Here is a 25,726-nt window from a genome sequence, read left to right as displayed (position 1 = left end):
TACATTTAAATGAATGTGAGAGCTATTGCATGTGTGAATTAATTCTACCTGGCAGCGTCTCTCTACTAACAGTGAAGCTGTGCGTTTTAGTTACAAAAAAAAATTGCTATAACTTTTTGGTTTCTAAACTAGATTATTGAGAAATCACCGAAGAGTGATGACAGTAAATGACAATTAAATACATACTCTGAATGCGCTCCACAAGACGTGTGATTATACCATCTGGATGCTCAAAATGAAATGGGAGAATGCAGGTTTTATACAGTTTATTGTACGTGTAAGTTAATCGCCGTTCTAATCTAATGCCCTGCTGCATTGTAAAAACGGGTCTAAGACGCAACTGTCAATCAACAGTTGTGGGAGGGGCCTGGGTCTGTATGATGTCACACAGCCAAGAATCTGAGAACGGCTTGATTTGAGAAAGGGGATATTATTAATAGGGATTAAAAAAAAAAACACTGGGTGGATTTTTGTCAATATATGGAGGTTGTGCACACACACTGCCAACACACATTTATGTTCAAACATGTAAAAGTGAATTTTGCATCCAATGACCCTTTTAAAACATCATGGCAGAGCATTAAAGTAGATCAATTGATTAGTTGACTAGTTGGTGCAACCCCTAGTAATAAAACTAGTCAATCTGTCCTCTATTTTATTCTAAAAACACCCTTAAACTCTACAGCCTCTGTTTTTCTAGTCTTCCTCTAGACTGTGGGGATCTGGTTCAGTTCAGTCATAAGCACGTTAGTGAGGTTAAATGTCGACACTGGGCGACTACTCCTAGTGTGCAGCACGCATTACAGTTCACAGCCACTGAAACTCTTGAAACATCATTTATGTCTGACGTTGCTTCCAAAGGCTCGGATGTGTTGAAACAGAGTGGAACAGAGGGAATATTGAAGGCGAGTACAGGCGGTGTTTATGCACTACATGATTCAGCAATCTGTCCTCGTTCGGTGAGCTCGTGTTGCCAGCCGCTTCACGGCTGAGCTGCTGTTGCACTTAGATGTTTCCACTTCACAATAACAGCACTTACGGTCGACCTGGGCCGCTGGAGCCGGACAGAAATTCACTCCCTTGTTTGGAGAGGTTGCAGGTCTGTGACTTTGTCATGTTGAAAGTCACTCAGCTCCTCGCGGCTCTGCTTGCCAGTGTTTGTCTACACTCTACAGAGACCGCAGTGTGCTGACACCGTTACATTATTCATTTAGTATCCAAAGCAACTGTACATTTTGTGCTACTGAGATTTGAACCTCACACAAAAGGTCACACTATTGTGTGCTTGGGTACCACAGCTAATGCCCTTTGTATTTTAATATGAATCTGTAACCCAGCAGAGCAACCAAATTGTTACGTGAGGCTACTGAAACGAATGCATAAACCAGCCTCAGATGATTTGCTGGTCTTAATCTGGTCTGTTGGCTGGTTTTAGAGGGATGTTCAGGTCTTTTTCAGATGGTTAAACTGGGTGACCTATTCAAATTATTTTATTTTTATTTATTCTTTTTTTTTTTGCTTTTTATTATGATTTTACTTTTTATTAATATTTTTTTCAACAAAATTATTTTATTAATTTTTACATTTTAATTTAACATTTATTTTTATTTTTTTGTAAGTTTATCTTTGTTTTTGTTTTACTTTATTACATTTTCTTTTTTATAAATATTTGTGTATTTTTGGTGCAAATGGTTTGCAAACTGAAAGTTTTGTAGGAGGATCAAGGTAATTTGGCTTTCCTAAATTACTTTTCAGGTCATTGGGTTTGACTAGCCTAAGATGGCTTGATGTCTGATCTGTTGGCTGGTTTTAAAGGGATTTTTTTTTTAGTTTGTGAAGCTAATCACCATCTTAGCCACTCTCTCTGGGAGACCATTTTAAATCAGTTAAAGGTGCAATAGGAGATCTTGCAAAATGCTAACATTAGCCTGATAGCACTGAAAGCAAACATCCCACCCTCCCTGCAATGGCCGTCCAAAGCCACACCCCCTGAACACATTTACGCACTCAGACCAGAATACCAGACACAACATTACTACAATAGGCTACATCAGCGGTTCCCAATTCCAGCCCATGTTCCGAAGTGAAGTAAACCCCTGCTCAGGGAATAGGGAGCAATGAACACGTGTAGGGATCATATTGATCGGAACGCAGTTCATTCATAGAGCTTGAGTTGCTCATCTGAATCGGGTGTGTTAAGTAAGCGAGACTTGTTAAATATGTGCAGGAGCACTGGAATTGGGAACCGCTGGGATACATCATGTGTCATTAACCAGTGAGAAAACTTTAAAAGTACTACAACACCAGGAAGGAAGATCGGGTTGTTGATGTTTGTCTGCCATTCTAGCTCTGTCTGCACAGCGTGCGTGAATGCGCTGATGACGTAATCTGTCTGCGCTAACAGGGTTGACAGGCAGGTTTTGATTGGACGTACATTTCTTGGTCCTACGCCTTCCACAGAACATATAAATACAGATAGATACATTTAAACCACTTAACTTAATGATTGCTATTGGGATGTGAAGAAACTTTCAACCAGTATAACAAAAAATGTTTCTGAAGACGATCACCTGCACTTTTAAGATTAGCAAACTAACTTTTGGTGGATTTTTATTATTTTTTTTTTTTTTGGCCAGCAAAGTCCGGACCATGTAAATGGATTTCGTTTTGTATTTTAAGAAAAAAACTCAAGTCTAGAAACTAGAAGGTCTTTTCAAGAACTTTCATCATTCAAATATTTATGATATTATTAATTTTAAAAATGCAGTGTAATCTTTTTTCACATTTACATTTTACTTACCCATTTGTCACACACCTCAATTTGACTCAAAACTTTGCATTCAAAACTTTGCCTGGGAATTGAACCCATAACCTTAATGTTTCTAGCGCCAAACTTTTCAGCTATTTTAATGTAGTCTGTTGTCCCTCATGTTCTCATTTCCTCTTTCACACGTGCAGGCCTGCGTCCGAGTACTCGAGCCCCGGCCGGCCGCTCAGCTGCCTGGTGGATGAGAACACGCCCATCATGACGCCCAACGGGGCAGCGGGCGTACCTGCAGATGACCCCCGTGTGCAGGAGCGGAGGGTTCGCTCTCAGAGACACCGAAACTACATGAGCAGGACTCACCTACACACACCGCCCGACCTGCCCGAGGGATACGGTTCGTTCACACATACATCAGTCTTTCCATTAATACTGACCAGCTTGCAAAGGTCAAAAATACACCCTGCACACACACACACACACACGCACTTGTGCTGGAAATTTGTGCTGCAGCAGGAGTAATTAAAACGTCTCTTGAGCTGTTGAAAGGGAGCTCATCTGAAATATCTCAGACGTGCCGTCAGCACCAGCTGCAGGGTCAGACGGGTGACCTGGAAATCCCGCTGTGTGTGTGTGTGTGAGAGAGAGAGAGAGTCCGTGGAGAGATTCAGAGGGCAGAGGTTATAGACTCAGGTTAAACAGAGCTCTGTGCTGTGCTCAAGTAGCTGAATGTGGGTCTGTAGACATGAGATGCAGGTCAAGTTCACTTTGAGATGGGCTGGGTAACCTACATCTTGATGATCTGGTTTGTTGTGATTGGCTAAAAAATGTGGCTAACACTTTAGTTCGGGGACTAATTCTCACTATTTACTAGTTGCTTATTAGCATGCCCATTATTAACATACTGGCATTAACATGTTTATTAGTGCTTAACAAGATGATATTCTGCATGGCCATATTCTCCATCTCTAATCCTACCCAATGCCTCAACTTAACAACTACCTTAATAATTATTATTGAGCTGCAAATTAGGAGTTTGTTGTTGAAGTTAGTGAGAACTGGACCTTGAAATAAAGTGTGACCAAATTGTATCTGCAGTGTTGTTTACCTTACATACTCCATTAAATGTGATGCCCTTAGTGTTTTCATCGTCTATAGTTTCATTAGCTGCTCACAAACATTTCACCATTTTATTTGGTAAAACTATCTGAAAATACACACAGAAATGCACAGATCTTCAGAACAAACCACTGGATTTAAAGCTTGGTTTAACTTTAGTCACTGACAAAACTATATTTCAATTATATAGTAGTATAAAAATGAACTTTTTAATTTAATGATAATATATGTAATGTTTTAATAAGTTGCATATAATATATTTGCAGATAATATATTTTTTCATCCATGTTTTAATTTATACAGCATATAATTCTGTAAATAATTTTAAATATTGTTATCAGACAATATTGTTCATAATAATTCTGTATTAATTGATCAAACACGTGGGGCCGTACATTAAAAGGTCGCTTATTCTGTGGAGTTTACTTTAAAAATGTATTTTAGCATTCATGTGAAATGCATTTTCTTCCCTATTAATAGTACAGAATGAACACCACGTTAAATATCATTCTCAATCGATATGGGAGAAAATATATAGTGATAATATTTTTTGGCCAGCCTTGCTTTGAAAGTTTACTGAAGGTGATTTTTCTGAATCTGTGACTTCCTCTCCATCATTTTAAAGCCACCACACAGATTCATGATGCTCTGTCCGCCTTTAACTCCAGAAAAGCCTTATATGGAAGATTAACATGATCTTTGTGGTTTTGTGTTAACCTCAATTAAAATGAATCTTCTTGTTTATATGGAGCCATTATTTTCTCTACTGTGGATTCATTTGTGTGAGTTTGCAGTGATGGATCAGATGTGGTCAATCAAACTGAAAGTGAAAGAATGAAATACACACACACTGTGAATGACCGATGGTGCCCCCTGGTGTTTGTTCACAGAGCAAAGGACCACACAGCAGGGTCAGGTGTACTTCCTGCACACACAGACGGGAGTCAGCACATGGCACGACCCCAGAGTGCCCAGGTACCTCCTTTACCTTTTTACATGTTTATTACTGTTCAAATTACTTCACTTGTTTAACTTCTGTTTTACACTGGGTTTGTTTGTGGACTTGTGCCTTGTCCTAACCAAATGCGATGCATGAAGTCATGTTTAGTGACAAAATCAAAACACTGATGTGTTATATACCTCTATTGGTTTCTGACCAAACAGATATTACTATTAGTGAAAGATGGCTCAAAGCTCAGTGCTGTTAACTGGTTGGGACCAAAACTGAGAAGACGTGAACTTGGAGGAACTTCTTGGAGAAACACTATATGTGTGGACCGTTTAGCCAGTGTTTGTAGAGAAAGCTGCTTGTCATTTTTCCGAGTGCATGACCGTGTTGAGGGTGGGCTACGGGTATTTTTCTAGTCTTTTCAGAGTTGACATTGAACATTTTTGCAGTGCTGCACATTTTTTGCTATGTTAGTTTGATGATATTTGGCAGAAGCCTGAAAGCAGCATCCCTGAATTTTTTTCTTTTCTTTTTTACTACTTCATTTTTATCTTTTTATTGTCTTGTTTTCTCACTTTTTTGTTTTGTTTTTGTTGTTGTTGTTTTTTTGTCTTCCCCTCCACACGTTTACTCAAACTTCAGTCTGAGGAGCATGTTAAAAGATAGTAAGCTATAGTTATGAATACTAGGCATTTTCATTTCCACCAATATCATTTCCACTGTCAAATCATGATTATCATGATATAAATATTCAAAGTTTTCACATTTCTTTTAAGTTTTTATATTAAATTATAATTATTCGTATTGTTTAAAACAAAAAAATTAAGTTATCTTAAAAATAAAGGTAAAATCTTTATAAAAATAATAAAAAAAAATGGTGAAAGTTTACACAACTTTTATTTAAAAAATGCAAGCAGTAAATCCAATTTGTTTTGATGAATTAATATTTTCAAATGTGGATCAATTTTATGTGTCCTACATATACAGTATATAGAGAGAAGCAAAAAATTATAAATTTAAATTATGTATATATATATATATTTCAAATCACCTCTATAACATGAAACTTACTGTTGATGAATCAACCAGCTAAAGAGGTAGAAATATATTCCAGATGTTATGTGCATCCCAAATGGCTGTGACATTGTCTTTGAAATACTGTACCTAATGTAATATTATGATATTATAACTATAGGATAGAAGTAGTAGTATAATTAAAGTATCATAATAATTTATCATCTCAACAAGTAGAAAACTCCCATTCTGGGTGCAAGAGCTCATAAACGGCTAAAAAAAATAATAATTTCATAATATTAGTAATATTTTGATCATGTTAATTTAATGATTACAGTAATCATAATATGTATAATTATATTACTAAATTGAAAGCGTTATAATTCCCCTCTCTCTGCAGGGATCTCAGTAATGTGAACTGTGAGGAGTTGGGTCCATTGCCTCCCGGCTGGGAGATCAGAAACACAGCCACCGGACGAGTGTACTTTGTGGACCACAACAACCGGACCACCCAGTTCACAGACCCGCGCCTCTCCGCTAACCTGCACCTCGTCCTAAAGTGAGTCAGACTCAACATCAGCAGAAAGACCTAGAGACAGGGCCCAGCCGTGCAGTGTGCATGACGCTGTGGTACTGCTGAAGACTCATCCTGTCGTGTTTCACGTTTGTTCCTACAGTCCCAGTCCGAATGGCTCCCGTGGTGCTGTTGAGGCTCAGAGCAGGTAAGGAATGAATCAGACTCTCTGCAGTCGGAGCATTTTATCTGTGTTTTATCTGCGTGTGTCGTGTGAACCAGAGGAATGCATTAATGGGGAGAGATCGAGTTTCCCTTTTCCTGTCCTGACAGATCAAAGGACGTGTCCCACATTCCGTCTTCCCACTTCATGTTCTTGCTGTAACCAGAATATTCGGTGCGGTGCGGCACGCATGGATGAAATCTCACGAGTCAGGGAATATCAGTTCACGTAGGAGCTCGCAAATGAAGCATTGCACCTGCAGAGTGTCTTTTCATAATGTGAAGCATCTCCCTTTCAACCAGGGTGTTTGAACTGGGAAAGATCAGTATGGCTTTCTTTTATGAGAATCGCAAATATATAGACAATTAAAAAGGAAAATATATACTGTAAAAATTAGTGCTGTCCAACAATTAATCATGAAAAATACCAAATCTCTATGAGCTATGAATGTATTGCAAAGATAACAGAGCGACAAAAGTGTGCAATACACAACAATATAGCTTAGAATAATTATAAACTGATAGACCTCAGTCCGAGCAGGTCATTTACATCGAGACGTCATCCATCCAGCGAACGAACTGTCAAGGCGAGTCTGGCACTGCAGGAGTCTCTCTTTTGGAAAAGGCATCAGACAGATTATGTGACTATCTGTCGAAACATCTGCCTTTTATCAGCGCAGAAAATCTCACCTCTCTGTCATCAGGCAACAATCCTCTCTGCTGTGTGCTTTCCTCTCAACCTTGATGGGTTTATGATCTCACGATCAGTCTGTAATTTGAAGTGCATGCTGGGAGCTTCGGGTGCGTGTGTGCATGCTTCAGTTACTGTTGCCTTTTGATGGGTCCACCCTCTTGATCCACATCCAGCATTTCAAGCATCACTAATGGTCACTAACGGCAAAAAAAAGTGATCCAAAAATGTGCTATCTGGGTGTTTCGGTAAATGACACGAAGCTTGTTGTTCAGAAATATAGTAAATATGCAGTTCTTAACTGGAATACATGTCTTGTTTGATAAAAATGTTTTCAAAAATATAGCAAATATGCAATTCTTACAGGTATTAACTAGAATGTAAGTCTTATTTCATAAAAAATTTTCAATTCATTTTGAGTAAAAAATGAAATAAATGTTTGTATTTTTTTGTGGTCCTTAAAGACCTAAAACCTGATTGTAATAGATATGATGACAGAATGATTTTATAATAACATGCAAAAGTATCTTTAAAAGGCTTCAATTCTTGTAAGGATATACAAGTTATTTGGTATAATATTTATTGTTCTTTATTTTTAAATAATGTAAGCGTGAATAACAATGAAAAGATTTATCGAATTTATGAATGTTATTTATAAAATAATAAGATTTGAAAAACTTTTATTCTACCTACATAAAAGTCATTGTCACATGACGGAGGCCATATGTCGTTCTATTTTATGATATTTTGCTCTTTTTTTCTATTACTAGGTCAAGTGGATTAATGTTCATAATATTTGTAAAAAATAATAAAAAAAGGAACTGAATTGTACCTTTCAAATATAAGCTTAAAACTTTCAGATTCAAACCAGATATACATATATATATATATATATGATTAGCGTGTATACAAATGTATTCAAGCTGTATTAAATTTTTTTATTGCTTATTTTCTTGATAGTTACTCTCCTGCAAACATTTTGCTGACGTTTCCAATAAGTGGTTTTAAACAAAATTCCCCCTCACCTCAGGTGGTTTATACAGAGCAGCAGTAAGAACACATCTACACTGATTGTGTTTACATTGATTCAGATTCAAACCAGATCTTCGAGCAGTTACTGTAAGTCCTCTAAACAGTGCATGAAGCAGAAGAAACTGCAGGCAAAGAGAAGTGAGCTGCTGTGTGTCAGTGAGAGTGAACGGGACGAAGGGAATATTTGAGGAATGTGGGTCACGTGCAGACAGAGGACGAGTCTAAGGAGCCGTGTCCCATGGAGAAATATGAAAGAATGTGTCTCACTCCATCTTTATTTGTCTAGCACTGAAGTGTTTGCTCAAGCAGCAGTATTTGTTTGCAGATGCCACATCGTTTGACACTGTGTAATTTAATGCAGTGACGTTTAAACACTTAAGCATGTTGTGAAGTGTTCAAAAGTGGCGATTGTGTATTCAGCATTATATCAGTTTAGGACCAAATTGGAGCTTGTGAAGTGAACTTGTGTCCTCTCTTGATGTATTTGGAAGCTCTTGTTTTGTCCCGTGCTGGCGTGACAGATGCCTGTGAGTTAACACTAAAAGGGCGACGCTGCTCTTGCATCGAGGTGAAGAATGGGTCAGGCTGCAGTGTTTGTGTTCATCTCAATTTATTACCCCCTTTCTTACTCCGCAGTCGTCCCGGACAGCTGAAGGAGCAGGCTCAGTCTGTCATGTGTCCTGGAAATCTCCCCGAGGACCCTGAATGTCTCACGGTGCCCAAGTACAAGCGAGATCTGGTGCAGAAACTGAAAATCCTGCGCCAGGAGCTGTCCCAGCAGCAGCCGCAGGCGGGACACTGCCGTATCGAGGTCTCGCGTGAGGAGATCTTTGAGGTGAGACCAGACCCTGGATTATTTTACCTGCAGGAAATTCAGTTCAAATCGTTATTTATTAAAGAAATGCTTTTATTTAGCAAGGATCCAGTGACTTTTATAATGTTACAAAATATTTATATTTCAAGTAAATATTATTTTCCACATTTTATCCATCAAATACTCCTGAAACAAATGTGTTATGGTTAAAAATATTACGCAGTACAGCTGTTTCCAATATTGATGATAATCAGTAATGTTTCTTGAGCATCAAATCATTATATTAGTATGATTTCTGAAGGATCATGTGACTTAATTGTAAATTAAATTTTACAATATACAGTACAGACCAAAAGTTTGGAAACATTACTATTTTTAATGTTTTTGAAAGAAGTTTCTTCTGCTCATCAAGCCTGCATTTATTTGATCAAAAATACAGAAAAAAACATTAATATTGTGAAATATTATTACAACTTAAAATAATTGTTTTTAAATTTATTATACTTTAAATGATCATTTATTTCTGTGATGCAAAGCTGAATTTTTAGGATCATTATCACATGATCCTTTAGAAATCATTCTAATATGATGATTCATTATCAAAGTTGGAAACAGTTCTGCTGCTTAATATTTTTTCAGAACATTTGATACTTTTTAGGAAACATTGATGAATAAAAAGATTTTTTTTAAAAAGAAGCTATGTTTTTAAAATATAAATATTTTGTAATAACAATATACACTACTGGTCAGTAATTTGGGGTCAGTATTTTATTTTTCTTTCTTTTTTTTTAAATAAAATCAATACTTTTATTCAGCAAGGATGTGTTAAATTGATAAAAAGTGATAGTAAAGAAAATATATTATTAGAATTTTTTTTTTAATAAATGCCGTTCTTTTTAACCTTTTATTGATCAAATATATTAGACAGCAGAACTGTTTCCAACACTCATAATAAATCAGAATATTAGAATGATTTCTAAATGATCATGTGATAGACTGGATGTTACATGTGACACTGAAGGCTGGAGTAATGATGCTGAAAATTCAGCTTTGCATCACAGGAATAAATTATTTTTTAAAGTATATTCAAATAGAAAACTATTATTTTAAGTTATAATAATATTTCACAATATTACTGTTTTTTCTGTATTTTTGATCAAATAAATGCAGGCTTGATGAGCAGAAGAAACTTCTTTCAAAAACATTAAAAATAGTAATGTTTCCAAACTTTTGGTCTGTACTGTATATTCAAATAGAATACAGTTATTTTAAACTGTTAATACTATTTCACAATAGTACAGTTTCATTGTATTTCTGATCAAATAAATGCAGTCTTGGTGGCCATTTCACCATTTCGAGACACTACTTTCAGACCCTGTTGTAAAATCCAGCACATGCTGGTTAGGTATGTTTTGAAGCATGGCTGCTGGTTTCAGCTGGTCATGTGCTGGTGCTTAGCAAATATCTCCTGCTCAGGACCAGCTTAGGACTGTTTTGTGTTGTGTTGTATTGTGTGTTGTTTTGGTTTGGTTTGGTTTTGTTTTGTTTTGCATACTCCTCTCAACCAATCACAAAGCAGCAATATCCACATCAACGTTGACTCAGTTGTCCGCTCTGAGATGGGAACTTAGTTGTTGAAGTTGTTAGTTTTGCCAGTAACACCTGTCCGTCTAAATGAGCCTTTAATAGTGCTTAACAAGCCCAGAGGCCTGGTTAACCTCTACTGTGAGGGCTTTTAACTCTGCTGGATGTTAGCCACAAGCCATTATGCATCAGCCATGACATTAAACTTCATTAGCATGCTGAGTTGAGCTAACGCGTGTGACATGTCCTGCACACGTTTCTGAGCCTCATCTTGGGCCTATTGGAATAATATTTAAAGCCCACTTCTCTCTTCGCTCAGCTTGAAGTGATTTGGGTCTGTTTGGTCATCTGTTTTAGCGTGTTTATGGGTGTTGAGCTGGAGGCGCACAGACATTTCTGGATGCTGCATTCCAACATGCTGCGCTCTCTCTCCCCACGGACGAGTCTGTCTGTAAACATCAGCTTACATGAATCCTTCGCATGAGCTTGGGTTCTTCTGAGTTTGTTGGCAAGATCATTAGATGACAAATCGGCTGTAATAAATTGACACATCTCCAAGGGCTGGTTGCAGAGTAAATGGCTTAACTTAAGCATTGCAGATTTGTGTTGCATTTAACACTGTTGAAGTGGAATCAAATCAGATGAAACTCGCCATCAAAAGATCTCCAGAGAACAGAGTTACGATGAGGAGGGAAAAGATGGCAGGTTATTTGGATCAGTTTTGTGTTTTAAATGAAGAAATTTGCAAGTCCATCTCATGTAGTTTCATTTAGTTTCCATTTTAAGCTATTTAACGAAAACATTTACCTTTTATTTGATTTTAATTACTTTTTTCCTCTGATTAGTTTTCAATACCATTCTTTAATATTATGGATATATTTTTAAAAATGTATAATAATTTTTTTTGTTTGTTTGGTTTTTTTTTTCATGTAACAGGCTTATTATGGTCAACCAAAACTAAAACATCCAAAAAAAAAAAATAATAATTATAATCTTTTGTTGCCTCAAACGTTAACTGAAATAAAACATTTAAACTACTTTATTTCAGCTAGTTGCCAAATATTTTTATTTAGTTTAACTTGATGTACTTAAAACTAATTAAAATAATAATTAATAATCAAAATGTAAAAATATGTAGACATAAAATAATAAAAATGACAAGAACATGCACCAAAATGACTAAAACTTAACAAAACGTAAACTTAAAATAAAAAAAACAAATGTGGCAATAAAAACAGGCATGTACTCAAAGAAAATTGTTTATGACACTTGGTAGTTATTTAAAGCTAAATAAGTCTGAAACTAGTTACTACGCCCTTAGCATGAACTTGTCATCTCAATTGAATTATGAGCATTCTTCTGAGCTTTCAGTACTCTTTCTTACATTTCAACACCACACCTCCGCTGTTTCCTCAGGAGTCATACCGGCAGGTGATGAAGATGAGGCCGAAGGACCTGTGGAAGAGGTTGATGGTCAAGTTCAGAGGAGAGGAAGGTCTGGACTATGGTGGAGTCGCTAGGTATGTAACACAAAACTTAAAGCGGAGCATGAAATCAACATTGGTTTTCATTCTTAAGACATTCATTATGAATGATTCATCTGTGAACATTATTCAACAGAAAAACACGTCTTTGTAATTCAGAGGAAAATTGACATTTCAATAATATGATGCTTTCTCCACTTTCTTGAACCATCTGTTATCACTTTTTTCACAATTCAATCAATTCCCGAAGGATCAAATCAACTCCTGGCATACGTTTTTGAATGATATCCTATTACGCTAATAAATGTATCACAATAGGGGAGTAAAGTGGGTTATGAATGCAGTTTCCTGCTGTCTTTTAACACTTGTGTGTCCATCTAGTGGTATAACTAGAGTATAACAGAGTCAAAGTAGGCCATCATAGACTGAACGAATGAATGTCTGTCAATAATTTGTGCGTTGCGTGTGTTTGTGTCACAGGGAGTGGTTGTACTTGCTGTCGCATGAGATGTTAAATCCATACTATGGACTGTTCCAGTATTCACGAGATGACATCTACACGCTACAGATCAACCCGGACTCTGCCGTCAATCCAGTAAGTGGACCTGGATCTTCCTCATGAGCTTCCCATTAACTCCGACAAACGCTAGAATTTTCCAAAAAGCACTCATCTTTTTTTATTTGTTTACGTTTTTAGGAGCATTTGTCTTATTTCCACTTTGTGGGGAGGATTATGGGAATGGCTGTTTTCCACGGGCACTACATCGACGGAGGCTTCACTCTGCCCTTCTACAAGCAGCTGCTGGGGAAACCCATCACTCTGGACGACATGGAGTCAGTGGATCCAGATCTGCACAACAGCCTCGTCTGGATCCTGTCAGTGTGCTTCATACATCCATCTACAGCGCTCTAACACATACACTCCCAAAGAACTGTAGTACAATTAGTACTCTGCCTGTATCTTCAGCAGAAGAGTGTCTATGTTAGAATAATAACAATAGCGCATATATACATAATTTATTTATATTGCATGCATAATGAATCTAAGAATAATTAAAACATTTTCTGTTGTCTGTGTTTAGAGAGAATGACATCACTGGGGTGTTGGACCACACGTTCTGTGTCGAACACAATGCATACGGAGAGATCATTCAACACGAGCTCAAACCCAATGGCAAGAGCATCCCTGTCACCCAGGACACCAAGAAGGAGTATGTGAGGTGAGTGTGGACTTTTGTTTCTGAACACCTTCCTCCTCCTCCCTGTCTAATGTGTCTCTGCAGATGTCATTATGGCTGGTCAAACTGCAGGCAAATCAGATTTTTCTCATATCAGGACTTTTCATGCAAACTGTGGACACTATTCATTGAAAGTGATCAAAGCAGATCTCTGCATGGGTTGCTTTGGTAATGATGTAGGCAAGCCCAAATATGTGACCCTGGAGCAGAAAACCAGTAATAATTAGCACGGTTATATTTGTAGCAATAATCACACTCAAAACAAATGAGTGTGATCTTCTGTTTTGTAGTCATGGCACAACATCGTTGTGTGTCATATATATATATATACACACACACACACACACATATATATATATATATATAAAAGAGTGATCCAAAAGGTTATTTGAAATCTGATTTGAGCAGCCAGAGCATCCAGACTGAGAGGCATCTGTAAAAATCTGATTGGAATCACATTTCATTCAAACCACCTTCAAATGTGGCTTGAATCAAATTTGGAGGAAAAAAATCTAATTTGCATGTTTTTTATTGCTGTCTAGTCTTTCAAAAAACCCATCTGGATAATGTCTGGATATGCAAAAAAATATCAGATTTTTTTTTTCTGGCAGTCTGAACATAGCCTAAGTGTGTTGTGGGTGTTTAAACGCAGGCTGTATGTGAACTGGCGGTTCCTGAGGGGCATCGAGGCTCAGTTCCTGGCCCTGCAGAAAGGCTTCAATGAGGTCATCCCACAACACCTACTCAAGGCGTTTGATGAGAAAGAGCTGGAGGTATGAAAACTTACCTCAAGAAACATTAATCCACTTCAGCCATGCAATCGACTCGACTTCTTAGTCTTAAGAAATGTCTAATAAGGCATATTTCGTTTGCTGCATGGCTAATGATTCAAGTGTGTCTCAATTTCAGCTTATTGTGTGTGGCCTGGGGAAAATCGACATCAACGACTGGAAGTCAAACACCCGTCTGAAGCACTGCACGCCTGACAGTAACATCGTGAAGTGGTTCTGGCGGGCCGTGGAGTCGTATGATGAGGAGAGGAGGGCCAGACTGCTGCAGTTCGTCACCGGCTCCTCCAGAGTCCCACTGCAAGGATTCAAAGCCCTGCAAGGTACCTGATGTCCTTTAGTGTGAGTTTCTCATTCAGGGTCTCGAAAGGATAATCACACATATGTTTGCTCTGAAACACTGTATGATCCAGGTGCTGCTGGACCACGTCTCTTCACCATCCATCAGATTGACGCCAGCACCAACAACCTGCCCAAAGCACACACTTGGTGAGCACATTTCTATAATAGAATAGTTATCAAACAATATGGGTTTTTTACAAAGGACAGTGCCAATATTTAGACAACAGTGTATATATGTAATATATATATATATATATATATATATATACATACCGTATTTTCCAGACTATAAGTCGCACTTTTTTCATAGTTTGGCTGGTCCTGCGACTTATAGTCAGGTGCGACTTATTTATCAAAATTAATTTGACATGAACCAAGAGAAAACATTACCGTCTACAGCCGCGAGAGGGCGCTCTATGCTGCTCAGTGCTCCTGTAGTCTTCACTGAAAACAGACTGCTCTCTCGCGGCTGTAGACGGTAATGTTTTCTCTTGGTTCTTGGTTCTAAATAAATGTGACTTTTAGTCCAGTGCGACTTTTTTTTTCCTCATCATGACGTATTTTTGGACTGATGCGACTTATACTCAGGTGCGACTTATAGTACGAAAAATACGATATACGAAATATATATATATATATATATATATATATATATATATATATATAATATTACACACGACCATTAAAATGTTAGAAGAAAATGAATACTTTTATTCAGCAAATTAATTATTGCTGCGTATATACAGTATATATTGTATAGATATGCACTTTTGTGTTTGTTTTTCATTTTATGATATTATTTCCTTTTATTAAATTAAGGAAATATGAAAAAAAAATTATGCAGTACCATGAAAAGAAATGGCTATTAATTGGATTTTGCAAAAAAAAAAAAACTGTTACTTTTTTTCTGCAAATGTACATTAATCTGTTTAGAAGTGACCATAGATACTTTTGTAATGGTAGAAGAAGATTCCTGTTTTAATTAAAAGCTGTTCTTTTGAAATTTCTGTTCAGAAAATAATGCTGAAAAACTCTGTTTCCGCAAACATATTAAGAACTGTTTTCAACATGAATAATGATAAAAATGTTTCTTGAACACAAAATCAGCGTATTATTATGATTTTTGAAGGATCGTGTGACACTGGAGTAATGATGCTGAAAATTGGGCTTACATCCTAAAATATATTACAATAGAAAAGTGTTCATTTCAATTTTGTGTAATATGATTTCACAATATTACTGTTGTAATCTCGTCTCAGCTTCAACCGCATCGACATTCCTCCGTACGAGAGCTACGACAAACTCTACGACAAGCTGCTGACGGCCATCGAGGAGACCTGCGGCTTCGCTGTGGAATGATCCTCCGGCGCCGGTGCTCGCAGAGGAAGCTTTCTCCAGGCGGGACAGACCTGTCCGTCCGCCAGCAGACGTGTGGGCCTCACCAGGAGCTCGGCCGGATTATACCGCAGCACTCCACGCCTGATGCTGCTACACAGATCTTTCTGCATTATTTGAAAAGAGAGAAAAAACAACAGCTCTTTTCAGCTGCTAGTAACTCTTTTACTTACTATTTTGGAACCTTCTCTTCCTCTTTTTGTTTTCAAGTCCATACATTGATTTTTAACATTAAGACAACATAATAACAATATTTCATGTAGCATTTTCACAGACCAGACTTTTAAGAGAGGCCAGACTTTAGAGAGGCACGCAGAACAAGAGCTTCCTTACCGAAGACGAGAAGAGAGGACGATCACAGGGTGCTGGACCTTAGCGAGATCAGGGAACTGGGCTCCACTGGCCTGTTCTGGGCCGCCCTACACCAGACACCAGACTGGCGTCATCCGCTGACTGACTTATAAGCTTGTTGAAAGTGAACGAACCAATACATGAATTCTTAGGTAGGTAGGTAGTCTAGCTTTATTTTTATATGAGAGGCGTGAGAGGACGAGGTTAAAAGAGTGAAACTATACAGATATAATATATTGGCACGGTCCAAGGAACCGTTGCTGATGTTTCCAGAGAAGAAAATGAAGCTGAGCCCATTGAAATGGCTTCAGTGAGGTTGGCTTTGGCTTGCTTTGAAAGTTCAAATTCCATCTTTTTTTTTTTTTTTTTTTAGAAAAATTGTGAAGAAAAACATTTTAATGTGTTGCATTACTGGTGTCAACTTTTTGGTAAACTGTATTCTAATCTGTCTCCGATGTCAATCGAACCCTTTAATAGATTTAAATGTGATGCATGTTGATGAGATGTGTCTTGAGTTTCATACCTTCTCATTATATCGTTACCATTTATTTTCTGGGCTTTTATTTCCTAAAAGAAGAAATGCAACTGTTTACCCCTCATGGAAATCAAGAGAGAGAAGTGTCCGTATTTTTTCCTTTTTTGTAATTTATTATTAACCCAATGTAGTACCAATTTACTGATTTTTTTTTTTTTACCATGAAAAATGTCTCTGGCCTTCAGTGAGTGTTACAGACGAACTGAAAGGAGGATCTCTGTACTGAAGAACAAGAAACAATTCTATCTTTTATAGAAGTACATCAGCTTTTGGTGTAAATCTAGCAGAAAACAACAGAAGCATGTCTCGTGTGCTCTTTGCAAGCCTCCCAAATGCACAGCTTGAAAGCCTGATCCTTCAGGATTATTAAAAGAAACTGCATAAATAAATGCAGTTTTTAAATATATATATATTTATATATATTGTTGAATGTTTCTGAGATGCTGCCTGTCTATAGCAATCCTCTATGACCATGTACTGTTGTTAAGAGTTTGCATACGCTGAAACTGAGCTACGCATCTTTTGTTACTTTTTTATCAATTTGAGTGTGAAAAAAGGTAAAAAAAACAAAATAAAAAAGCCTCTGGATGGATCAGGTAAAATTCAGAGATGGTGCTTTGTATAGTTATAGAATATTGTTCATATATGTGGGTCACTGGCTGCCATTTATCTTTAATTGAATCAGATTTGAAAGAAAAAAAAAATTGCACACACTATATATATATAACAGCTGTACATAATAGGCAAATATATATATATATATATATATATATATATATATATATATATATATATATATATATATATTTACCAAACTCTTTATGGACTGAATGATTATATGTTTCATTTAAATCTGGTGCACACATAAAGATCTCTTCATCTTCTCTTCTTTTAATATTTTGTATTTGTGTAGTTAAGTAGACCTCCATATGGACTGGATGCCCTGTTGACTTTGAGAGGGTCACTCCTTTACAGCATGATTTACTAGCAACACATTTAACTTTCATAGCTGACCAGTGCAATTTGCTAAATGTAACACACACTATCATTTTTTTTTTTTGTAAGTGTTTTATTTTTGTGTGTAATTAGATCTGATTAAACGTGCCTTCCTGATGGGATCACTGCTTTTGTATGACTCTGTCCAAATAATGCATAAAATATATTTAGTTGTTTTTTCTGTGATATATCAACCAACCATTTCAGTGATTGAGTTCAAGAGGGGATCATTTCTATCACTGTGATTCACTTGTGTTTTAATGGGTTGCATCTTTGATGCATCCAGTATTTACCATATTCTTGCAAACTTGATGGCAAATACTGAGCATTAGGTTCAGTGGTGTGGCAAAAGAGTATCACCGTACTTCACAATCCTTTTGTGACACCAAGGTGGGGCGTTAAGCATAATCTTGGAACAAAGGGGGGCAGATGCCCTATTAGAATTAGAAAGAATTTGATCTCTCTGTTGAAAAGTGGGGGTAGGTGAAAACATTCCCCATCTAAGAAGTTTTCTAGGTGTCAGACTCAATTTGACCAAATCTAAAGACAGTGTGGTAACTTTTACAATTTAAACAAGAGAATCGAACCCAAAACCAGAGCAATGCCAGTAGAGTGCTGGATCACTACACAGAAGTGCACTTCATGACTTAAATTACCAGTGACAAGTTTCCACATTCAGGCATATTCATGTTTTTTACTTTCTACACACATCTAGAACTAGAACTACATCTAGAGTCATCAGAACTATGAAATAACTCAGGGAAAGGTTTAGAAGATCAAAAAAATTTAAAAGCTTGAACCTATTGGAAATATTATATATTTGAGCCTTTTCTTTGTCTAGAATTGCAGCTCGTGCTTCTTGATTCTCTCAAACAGCTATAATTATAAAGAAGTTATTTTAGTAATTTATTTTGTCCACAAAACCGGAAAAAAAACTTTGGAATTTGTTTGTCCAAAAACCTCGAATAGGAGATTCTCATAGTTTTATGCATAAATAACTATGTGGTTATGACTCAGATCCAAATAAAAAATATTGCAGTGTTATTAAATAGTACTGTTCACTGGTGCAAAAAAAATGCGCTCATACTGCCTCTTTCGGGGGGCATGTATCATGGTATTATTTTCATTTCAATATAAATCCAATGAGGAGATATGAATATGTATAATTGTGATCCACTGTCTTATCATAGCACCCTCCCAAAATGTTGTAAGGACATCCAATAATCTCCCAACGCGCATGCGCGGCGCCTGGACGTCACAAAGACGTCAGCGGCTCTCCGGAAGTGACTTCGTCTTCCTATAAAGTGCGTCGAGTTCACCGTGTACCCGACGTTCACCAGCACCTCCACCGCGTGATACCGAGCAGAAAACGTCCGGTTATTTAACTTTTAATTTATAATTTCAGAATACAATATGCCTGGATACTCAGACAGAGACCGCGGTCGTGACAGAGGGTAAGATGGTTGTTGTTTTTGTCGATGAAAGGTTTGTCCTAATTAAAAATATGAATCGATGCGGTTTTCGTAATTAAGTTGCCGTTGATCGATGGGTTTCACCGACGAAATGATTCATCTCACCGTCGTGTTTGTTGTGAGATTCAATTTAATCGAGGGTGTTGGGTTTTTAGGCGGATGAGTAACGTTAGGGGTGTAACGTTACGTTATCAGTTTACACGACAGAAATCGAGCGGAAAAGAACTGTCTGTTATTCTAACGTGTAAAACACCTCTTACACGTCGATAAAAATCACGTTTAATTGGAATTGAACACAAATGTCGTCGTTTAAAGGCCTCGTCGGCCCATGTGGCTGTGAGGATGTAAAATGCCGGCCGGGTTTTTCCTCTTTGTCTCCTGCCGGTGAGAGAGAAAATGGCAGCGACGTTAAAACGTGGCGCAGACGAGAACTCGCGATGAGCATCGAACCAGAGCTTTTGACATCAATTATTCAGTCCTCTTGACTTGCTTAACTGACATTTGTTGTTTTTGTTTTGAGGATGGGTACAAAGGTTAATGTACCATGTTTTTTTTTTTTTTTCCTAAAACCACGTTCCCATCAAACCACTGAAACTGAAAGTGCGATATATTTGTACCATGGCAATGCCGCTTCTTTAAAAATTTAAACGCAGAAATAAATGCTGGCCAACTAATTGTCATTGAGCCTCAATAGTCTAAAATGTTTGGTTTATCTATGAATAGATACAGCAGTGGCCCCCCACGCTTTGGAGGCAGCAGGGGTGGACCTCCTCAGGGCAAGAAGTTTGGGAATCCTGGTGAACGTCTGCGGAAAAAACACTGGAACCTGGATGAGCTCCCCAAGTTTGAGAAGAACTTCTACCAGGAGCATCCTGACGTCGCTCGGAGGTCAACTGTAAGTAAACTCTCCGTGTGTATTTTAACGTTGTTTTTTTTTTTTTTTTTTTTTTTTTTTTTTTTTTGAGCTTTTAAAGATGTTTGGTCCCTTTTTTTTATTGCAGCAAGATGTTGAACACTACAGGAGAAGCAAGGAGATCACAGTGAAGGGTCAAAACGGTCCCAAACCCATTATGAAGTTCCATGAAGCAAACTTTCCAAGTAAGTTAATCACAATTTAAAATTTAACATTGAGCTCTGCAAGGTGAAACTAAATGGTTTGTGTGTTTTGTAGACTACGTGATGGATGTGATCAGTAAACAGAACTGGACTGATCCGACTCCCATCCAAGCTCAGGGCTGGCCAGTTGCACTGAGTGGCAAAGATATGGTTGGCATTGCACAGACTGGCTCTGGAAAAACTCTCTCCGTACGATGCTTTTCAACCATCCTGATGTAAATTATCTGTCTGTGACTAATTTCAATTGGTTTTAATTAAATTCTTTTTCTACAGTATCTGCTTCCTGGTATTGTTCACATAAACCACCAACCATTCCTGGAGCGTGGAGATGGTCCCATTGTAAGTTCAACAACCTGTCAAGAATAAATCTCCATCTTTGTCTTTATTCAGTGCTTTTAATCGGATGGTTTTAATCCCTTTAGTGCTTGGTGTTGGCTCCCACCCGTGAGTTGGCGCAGCAGGTCCAGCAGGTGGCGGCAGAGTACGGCAAAGCTTCTCGTCTCAAGTCCACCTGCATCTATGGAGGCGCTCCCAAAGGGCCACAGATCCGGGACCTGGAAAGGGGTATGAGGATTGGGACGAAGCTTGAATCTCTTTAAAATATATATATATTTTTTTTAAGTTGTGTGGTAAATGTCTGAATTTTCAATTGCTGTTGTCAGGTGTCGAGATTTGTATAGCCACACCCGGAAGACTTATCGATTTCCTTGAAGTTGGAAAGACAAATCTGCGCAGATGCACATATCTTGTGCTTGACGAAGCTGACAGGATGCTTGACATGGGATTTGAACCTCAGATTCGAAAAATCGTGGACCAAATTAGAGTATGGAATTTTTATTTTTTTTAAAACGCTTGTTTAACATCTCAAATGTGTGGTTTCTTTTTAAAACTAAGCTTTTTTTCTTTTCCTGTAGCCGGACCGACAGACCCTCATGTGGAGCGCTACGTGGCCCAAAGAGGTGAGGCAGCTGGCTGAGGACTTCCTGAAGGACTATGTACAGATCAACGTTGGTGCTCTGCAGCTCAGTGCCAACCACAACATCCTACAGATTGTCGACGTTTGCAACGACGGCGAAAAGGAAGACAAGTGAGTGCTGGGAACATTAAAAGTTTGGTTTTGATGGTTGTGAGAGGCGAATGCATGATGACAATCCTGTTCTTTTTCAGACTGATGCGTCTGCTAGAGGAAATCATGAGCGAGAAGGAGAACAAGACCATTATTTTTGTGGAGACCAAGAAAAGGTGTGACGATCTCACCAGGAGGATGCGTAGGGATGGGTAAGATGACCGGACTTGCTTTGTCACGATTGCTTCGTTTGTGTTTGAGATGGAGGGAATTCATTGGGTTTTCCTTTTGCAGGTGGCCAGCAATGGGCATTCATGGAGACAAGAGCCAACAGGAAAGAGACTGGGTGCTCAATGGTATGTGTTCACCTTGAAGGTCTTAGTTTGATTCCATTTTGGTTAATTTGCACGATTTGACTCCCTCTTTCCTACCTGAACAGAGTTCAAATATGGCAAAGCGCCCATCCTCATTGCCACAGATGTTGCCTCCAGAGGACTAGGTTTGTTATTTCCTCCTTAATATGTCCTTTATCACTTCATATTGTTTACTATTCTATAAAGTTCTGCCGTTTCCTTTTAACTGCTGTGCCTTTCTGAGCCCCTCTCACCTGAAGGTGGAGTCTTGGAGGCAGGACCTTGGCATGACGCGTCCAGGTTCACCAGGAGGGGGTTAAGGAGCTCCTCTGTGGAGTCCTACTTGTCTGCCAGCCAATCAAATTGCATTCAGAGGTGTTCGGAGCTCCGTGATTGGGGTCTAATCCAAGGGGCGGCGTACCACGGAGGAGTGCTTTGCCGTTGAGTGGTTGCACTTGCGTCCTGCTCTCGCGCAACAGCTTGAACTGTTGAACTTAAGTTTAAGGACTGGGAGTTTTTCTCCAAAGGAAGTGCGTTTTATGAAAATTTGAGCTGTTTTCCATCGAGAGCAGTTGCTTTAATCTACATACCTCCACACTGAATGCGATTACCCGGCTGGTCGATGCGTGCCCTCCTTTTGCTGGCTTCAGTCATGTCGAGTCCTGCCAAAGAGAGTCATATTTTTCTTTCAAGTGAGCACCGGTTGGTTGGAAAGCTTGCGTCAGCCTTAAATTTAAGACTCTTAATCGGTCTCGTTTTTGAGCGAGTTGAGTCTTGGCAAGATGCAGCAGTTTGTCCTGTCACTTTTAACCGAGGACATTGTAAATTTGTCCTTTTGGATCCTTTAAGTCCTGAGAATTTTTAATTTTTTTTAAAACCATCCTTTCCTCAGCCTGGTAAGTCGATGACCTATCGTTCATTGTTTCCCTTGCTAACGCCTCCTATCCTCGCTGCTATGGCGGTGTGCACCTGCACTCCTCTACTCCTGCCATGGCGCGTTCGTTTTCTCTTAACAGATGTGGAAGACGTCAAATTTGTCATTAACTATGACTACCCCAACAATTCCGAGGACTACATTCACCGCATTGGCCGTACGGCTCGCAGTCAGAAAACCGGCACGGCCTATACCTTCTTTACGCCCAACAACATGAAACAGGCTCACGACCTCGTCTCGGTCCTCCGCGAGGCCAACCAAGCCATAAACCCCAAGCTCATCCAAATGGCTGAAGACAGAGGAGGTAAATCCAATTGGTGAGATACAAGAGCTGTGCTTTACCCTCAGCCAATTTTTGTCCTTCATAATCTCTCTTTAAGGGTACAGCTTTTTTACTTGGTTCTAATCGGTTTCCGAATTCCGGTGTAACTCCGGTTTCTCTTCCAGGTCGTTCAAGGGGTGGTCGAGGTGGAGGGTATAGGGATGACCGTCGGGATCGCCACTCTGGCGGCAGGCGGGACTTCAACAGCTACGGCCAGGATAACCGCAACAGTGACTCTTATGGGCAGAAGAAGGTGTTTGGAAACAAAACTCAAAACGGATCTAGTGGTTACAATAGCAGCGGCAGTAGCAGCTTTAGCAGCGGGGGTTACAGCAATAACGGACAGGGTAACTTTGGCAGTCAGCCTGGTGGGTACGGAAACCAAGGCTATCAGAACCAGCAGTTCACTCCCAACCAAGGGGCCGTCCAGAACGGCATGAACCACCCTCCACCGTTCCCCTTCAACCCCCAACAGATGCCACAGTCCATGCAATTCCCCATGGCCCCACCTGCGTTCCCTCAGTAAACAGTTTCATTTGCTAATAGGAGTCTTTAACTGTTCCGTTCATGTAACTTTTATTTCTTCAGAGCAGGTTATAAAATGTACATGCTGTCACCAGAGTCTGCTGTGCAGGATTTTTTTTTTTTCCCCCTCCCACCTTCGTTAGATGGTTTTTCTTTTTTAGTAACTTAATAATTTTGTACTGTAGAGGCAACAAAGGATCAACACTTGTAAAAATGTCAAGGGCCATTCATGGCCATTGTATGGTCCTAAAATAAAATATTAAAAATTGGCTTTTGTGTCTGTCTGTTTGTGAGAAGCAGAAGTTGCAGCTACTACTACTGAATATTACTGCATCTTATATTGCTTTCTTATACATGTATCAATATATTGCAGGAGAGCAAAGAGACTTGTCTTGGTAATTGTAACTGTTCAGTGGGTGCTGAATGCAAAGGAACTGCTGTTGAATATTATTGGAATAAAACCTAGAAGATGCAACTTGAAAATCACTTGTTCATAGTAATGGCTCCAATCTTAAGCGGCTCTTTAAGTTTACTCAGTTCTATGTTATGTACGGTGTACTTGTATTGATTGTTTAACAGATGTATGTCTGTAATTACTGGGTCATTAAAAATGACTTGCAAAAAGCTTAACCCCTCTATCTTAAGTTTAACATTAATTGATCAAAAGTGGCTTATTTCATGAGGGCTAAAATATATATATATATATATAAAAGTCCTATAACCTCAAGGACTTGTGTCGTCATGTGCACAACTGAGCAGAAACCTTCCTGTGAAATCTTTCCACATTTTTAACATCGTAACACCAATGAGGGAGCGAAACATGGTTTTAAATGCATTTGCAATTCTCATGGTGACTTCCAGTGTTGATGATAAAGGTTTCTTGAGCAGCATATCAGGATGGTTTCTGAAGGATTGTGACAGAAAATTCAGCTTTGTGTCACTGGAATAAAATGCATTCAAATAGAAAAGTAATTTTTAGTATTTAATTTTGATCAAATAAATGCAGCCTTAGTGAACATAAGAGGAGGGGGGGGGGGGTAAAAAAAATCTTATCAAAATGTAAGTTTCACAGAAGTGTTACACTGGGGGTGGCCTGGGATTATTTTCAGACACTCAGCAAATTCTATTAGAAATATCAAATAATCTGCTGATATTCATTTTGTAATTCTTCAAATTTTTAGGAGATTCTTGGGGATTTTTCATCACTGACAAGCCATTTGATGTGAACATTAGGGTTTCAGTGTTCAGATTTGACACATTTTCAAGCATTCAACACCTACACAGTGTGAACAATTTATTCTAGGTACGATTTAAGAAAGACAATGCACATGGATAGATTAAAAATCAATATTTGCTTTTAAAAATAAAGGTGCTTCACAATGCCATAGTAGAACCTTTTTGTCTAAATGGTTCCATGAAGAACCTTTACATTTCACAAAGATTTTTTGTGGTGAAAGAAGGTTCTTCAGATCCTAAAAAGGTAAAAAAAGATGGTTCTTTGTGGAACCAAAACCATTCCTCTGTGGCAGAACCATTTAAGCACCCTTTAAAAAAAAAAAAAAGAATCTGTCTCTTTACTAAGCCAGTATACATGTGGGCAGACATCATCCTCCACCTGCTGAAAATAAATCTAGATTAATCAGATGCCTGTGTGTGTGTTTATGCTATGCATTAGCATTATTTAATTACTTTATGATCTTTTATTTTCTATTAAAAGAACACACCACTGGTTACCATTGGTTGCAATTTGACTGTTTCCAAAGCAAAGAAAAAACAGCATACAATATCTCTCACATACTCTTAGATCACATTAGATACATTATAATAGACCAAGCATTTTGTGCTGCCACTGATCTTTGTTTTGATCATGTGCATTTAGCATCTATCTGTCCTCAGTGTATTGAAAGTACTTTTTTGATTAGCAGTTTTTTATTGAAACTGATATTACTCTGTAATATAAATTTCAGCTTCCTGTCTCATTTATTATATTTTTGCACCATATTAACAGCTGTGCATTTGGCCGTGCAGGCCATCAGTCCAGAGGAGGGCATTGATGAGCTATTTTTGTTTGTTGAAGGCTCTACACTAAAAAGTTTGATGGCTGTT

The 25,726-nt window shown here is 38.2% G+C and overlaps 2 protein-coding genes across 4 annotated transcripts in view; both read left to right on the top strand.

Annotated features, from left to right (window-relative positions):
• Positions 1-16,798, top strand: part of LOC132142726 (E3 ubiquitin-protein ligase SMURF2) — a 55,939-nt gene extending 39,141 nt beyond the window's left edge. For both annotated transcript variants that reach the window (XM_059552830.1, XM_059552822.1), the window contains exons 8-20: positions 2,959-3,161; positions 4,774-4,858; positions 6,247-6,405; positions 6,524-6,568; positions 8,942-9,140; positions 12,120-12,223; positions 12,668-12,782; positions 12,885-13,063; positions 13,270-13,407; positions 14,078-14,198; positions 14,335-14,536; positions 14,627-14,702; positions 15,815-16,798. In XM_059552830.1, coding sequence (XP_059408813.1) covers positions 2,959-3,161; positions 4,774-4,858; positions 6,247-6,405; positions 6,524-6,568; positions 8,942-9,140; positions 12,120-12,223; positions 12,668-12,782; positions 12,885-13,063; positions 13,270-13,407; positions 14,078-14,198; positions 14,335-14,536; positions 14,627-14,702; positions 15,815-15,914 — 1,726 coding nt within the window. In that variant the 3' untranslated portion in view covers positions 15,915-16,798. The remainder of the gene's footprint in view (positions 1-2,958; positions 3,162-4,773; positions 4,859-6,246; positions 6,406-6,523; positions 6,569-8,941; positions 9,141-12,119; positions 12,224-12,667; positions 12,783-12,884; positions 13,064-13,269; positions 13,408-14,077; positions 14,199-14,334; positions 14,537-14,626; positions 14,703-15,814) is intronic.
• A 2,327-nt stretch (positions 16,799-19,125) lies between these two features.
• Positions 19,126-23,889, top strand: LOC132142715 (probable ATP-dependent RNA helicase DDX5). 2 transcript variants are annotated; one of them, XM_059552803.1, is made up of 13 exons: positions 19,126-19,286; positions 20,028-20,199; positions 20,306-20,402; positions 20,476-20,609; positions 20,694-20,759; positions 20,843-20,984; positions 21,083-21,243; positions 21,335-21,507; positions 21,588-21,698; positions 21,781-21,842; positions 21,926-21,985; positions 22,856-23,077; positions 23,221-23,889. In XM_059552803.1, the coding sequence occupies exons 1-13, from the start codon at positions 19,246-19,248 to the stop codon at positions 23,619-23,621; spliced, it is 1,842 nt and encodes a 613-aa protein (XP_059408786.1). In that variant the 5' UTR covers positions 19,126-19,245; the 3' UTR covers positions 23,622-23,889. The 2 variants fall into 2 exon arrangements, with proteins under 2 accessions (XP_059408786.1, XP_059408793.1); XM_059552810.1 differs by having other exon boundaries at positions 22,856-23,090; positions 23,221-23,452.
• The last annotated feature ends 1,837 nt before the right edge of the window (positions 23,890-25,726 follow it).

Source organism: Carassius carassius, chromosome 1, assembly GCF_963082965.1.
Source record: "Carassius carassius chromosome 1, fCarCar2.1, whole genome shotgun sequence".
NCBI lineage: Eukaryota > Metazoa > Chordata > Actinopteri > Cypriniformes > Cyprinidae > Carassius > Carassius carassius.
Note: the sequence above shows the minus strand (reverse complement) of the source record. Positions and strands in the feature narration are given on the sequence as shown.

What these genes read in the sequence shown, in the direction of transcription:
- LOC132142715 (XM_059552803.1), top strand. Translation starts at nt 19,246, where the DNA reads ATGCCTGGATACTCAGACAGAGACCGCGGTCGTGACAGAGG. An exon ending in GACCGCGGTCGTGACAGAGG is followed by an intron (nt 19,287 to 20,027) that starts GTAAGATGGTTG and finishes ATCTATGAATAG; the next exon opens with ATACAGCAGTGGCCCCCCAC. An exon ending in ACGTCGCTCGGAGGTCAACT is followed by an intron (nt 20,200 to 20,305) that starts GTAAGTAAACTC and finishes TTTTTATTGCAG; the next exon opens with CAAGATGTTGAACACTACAG.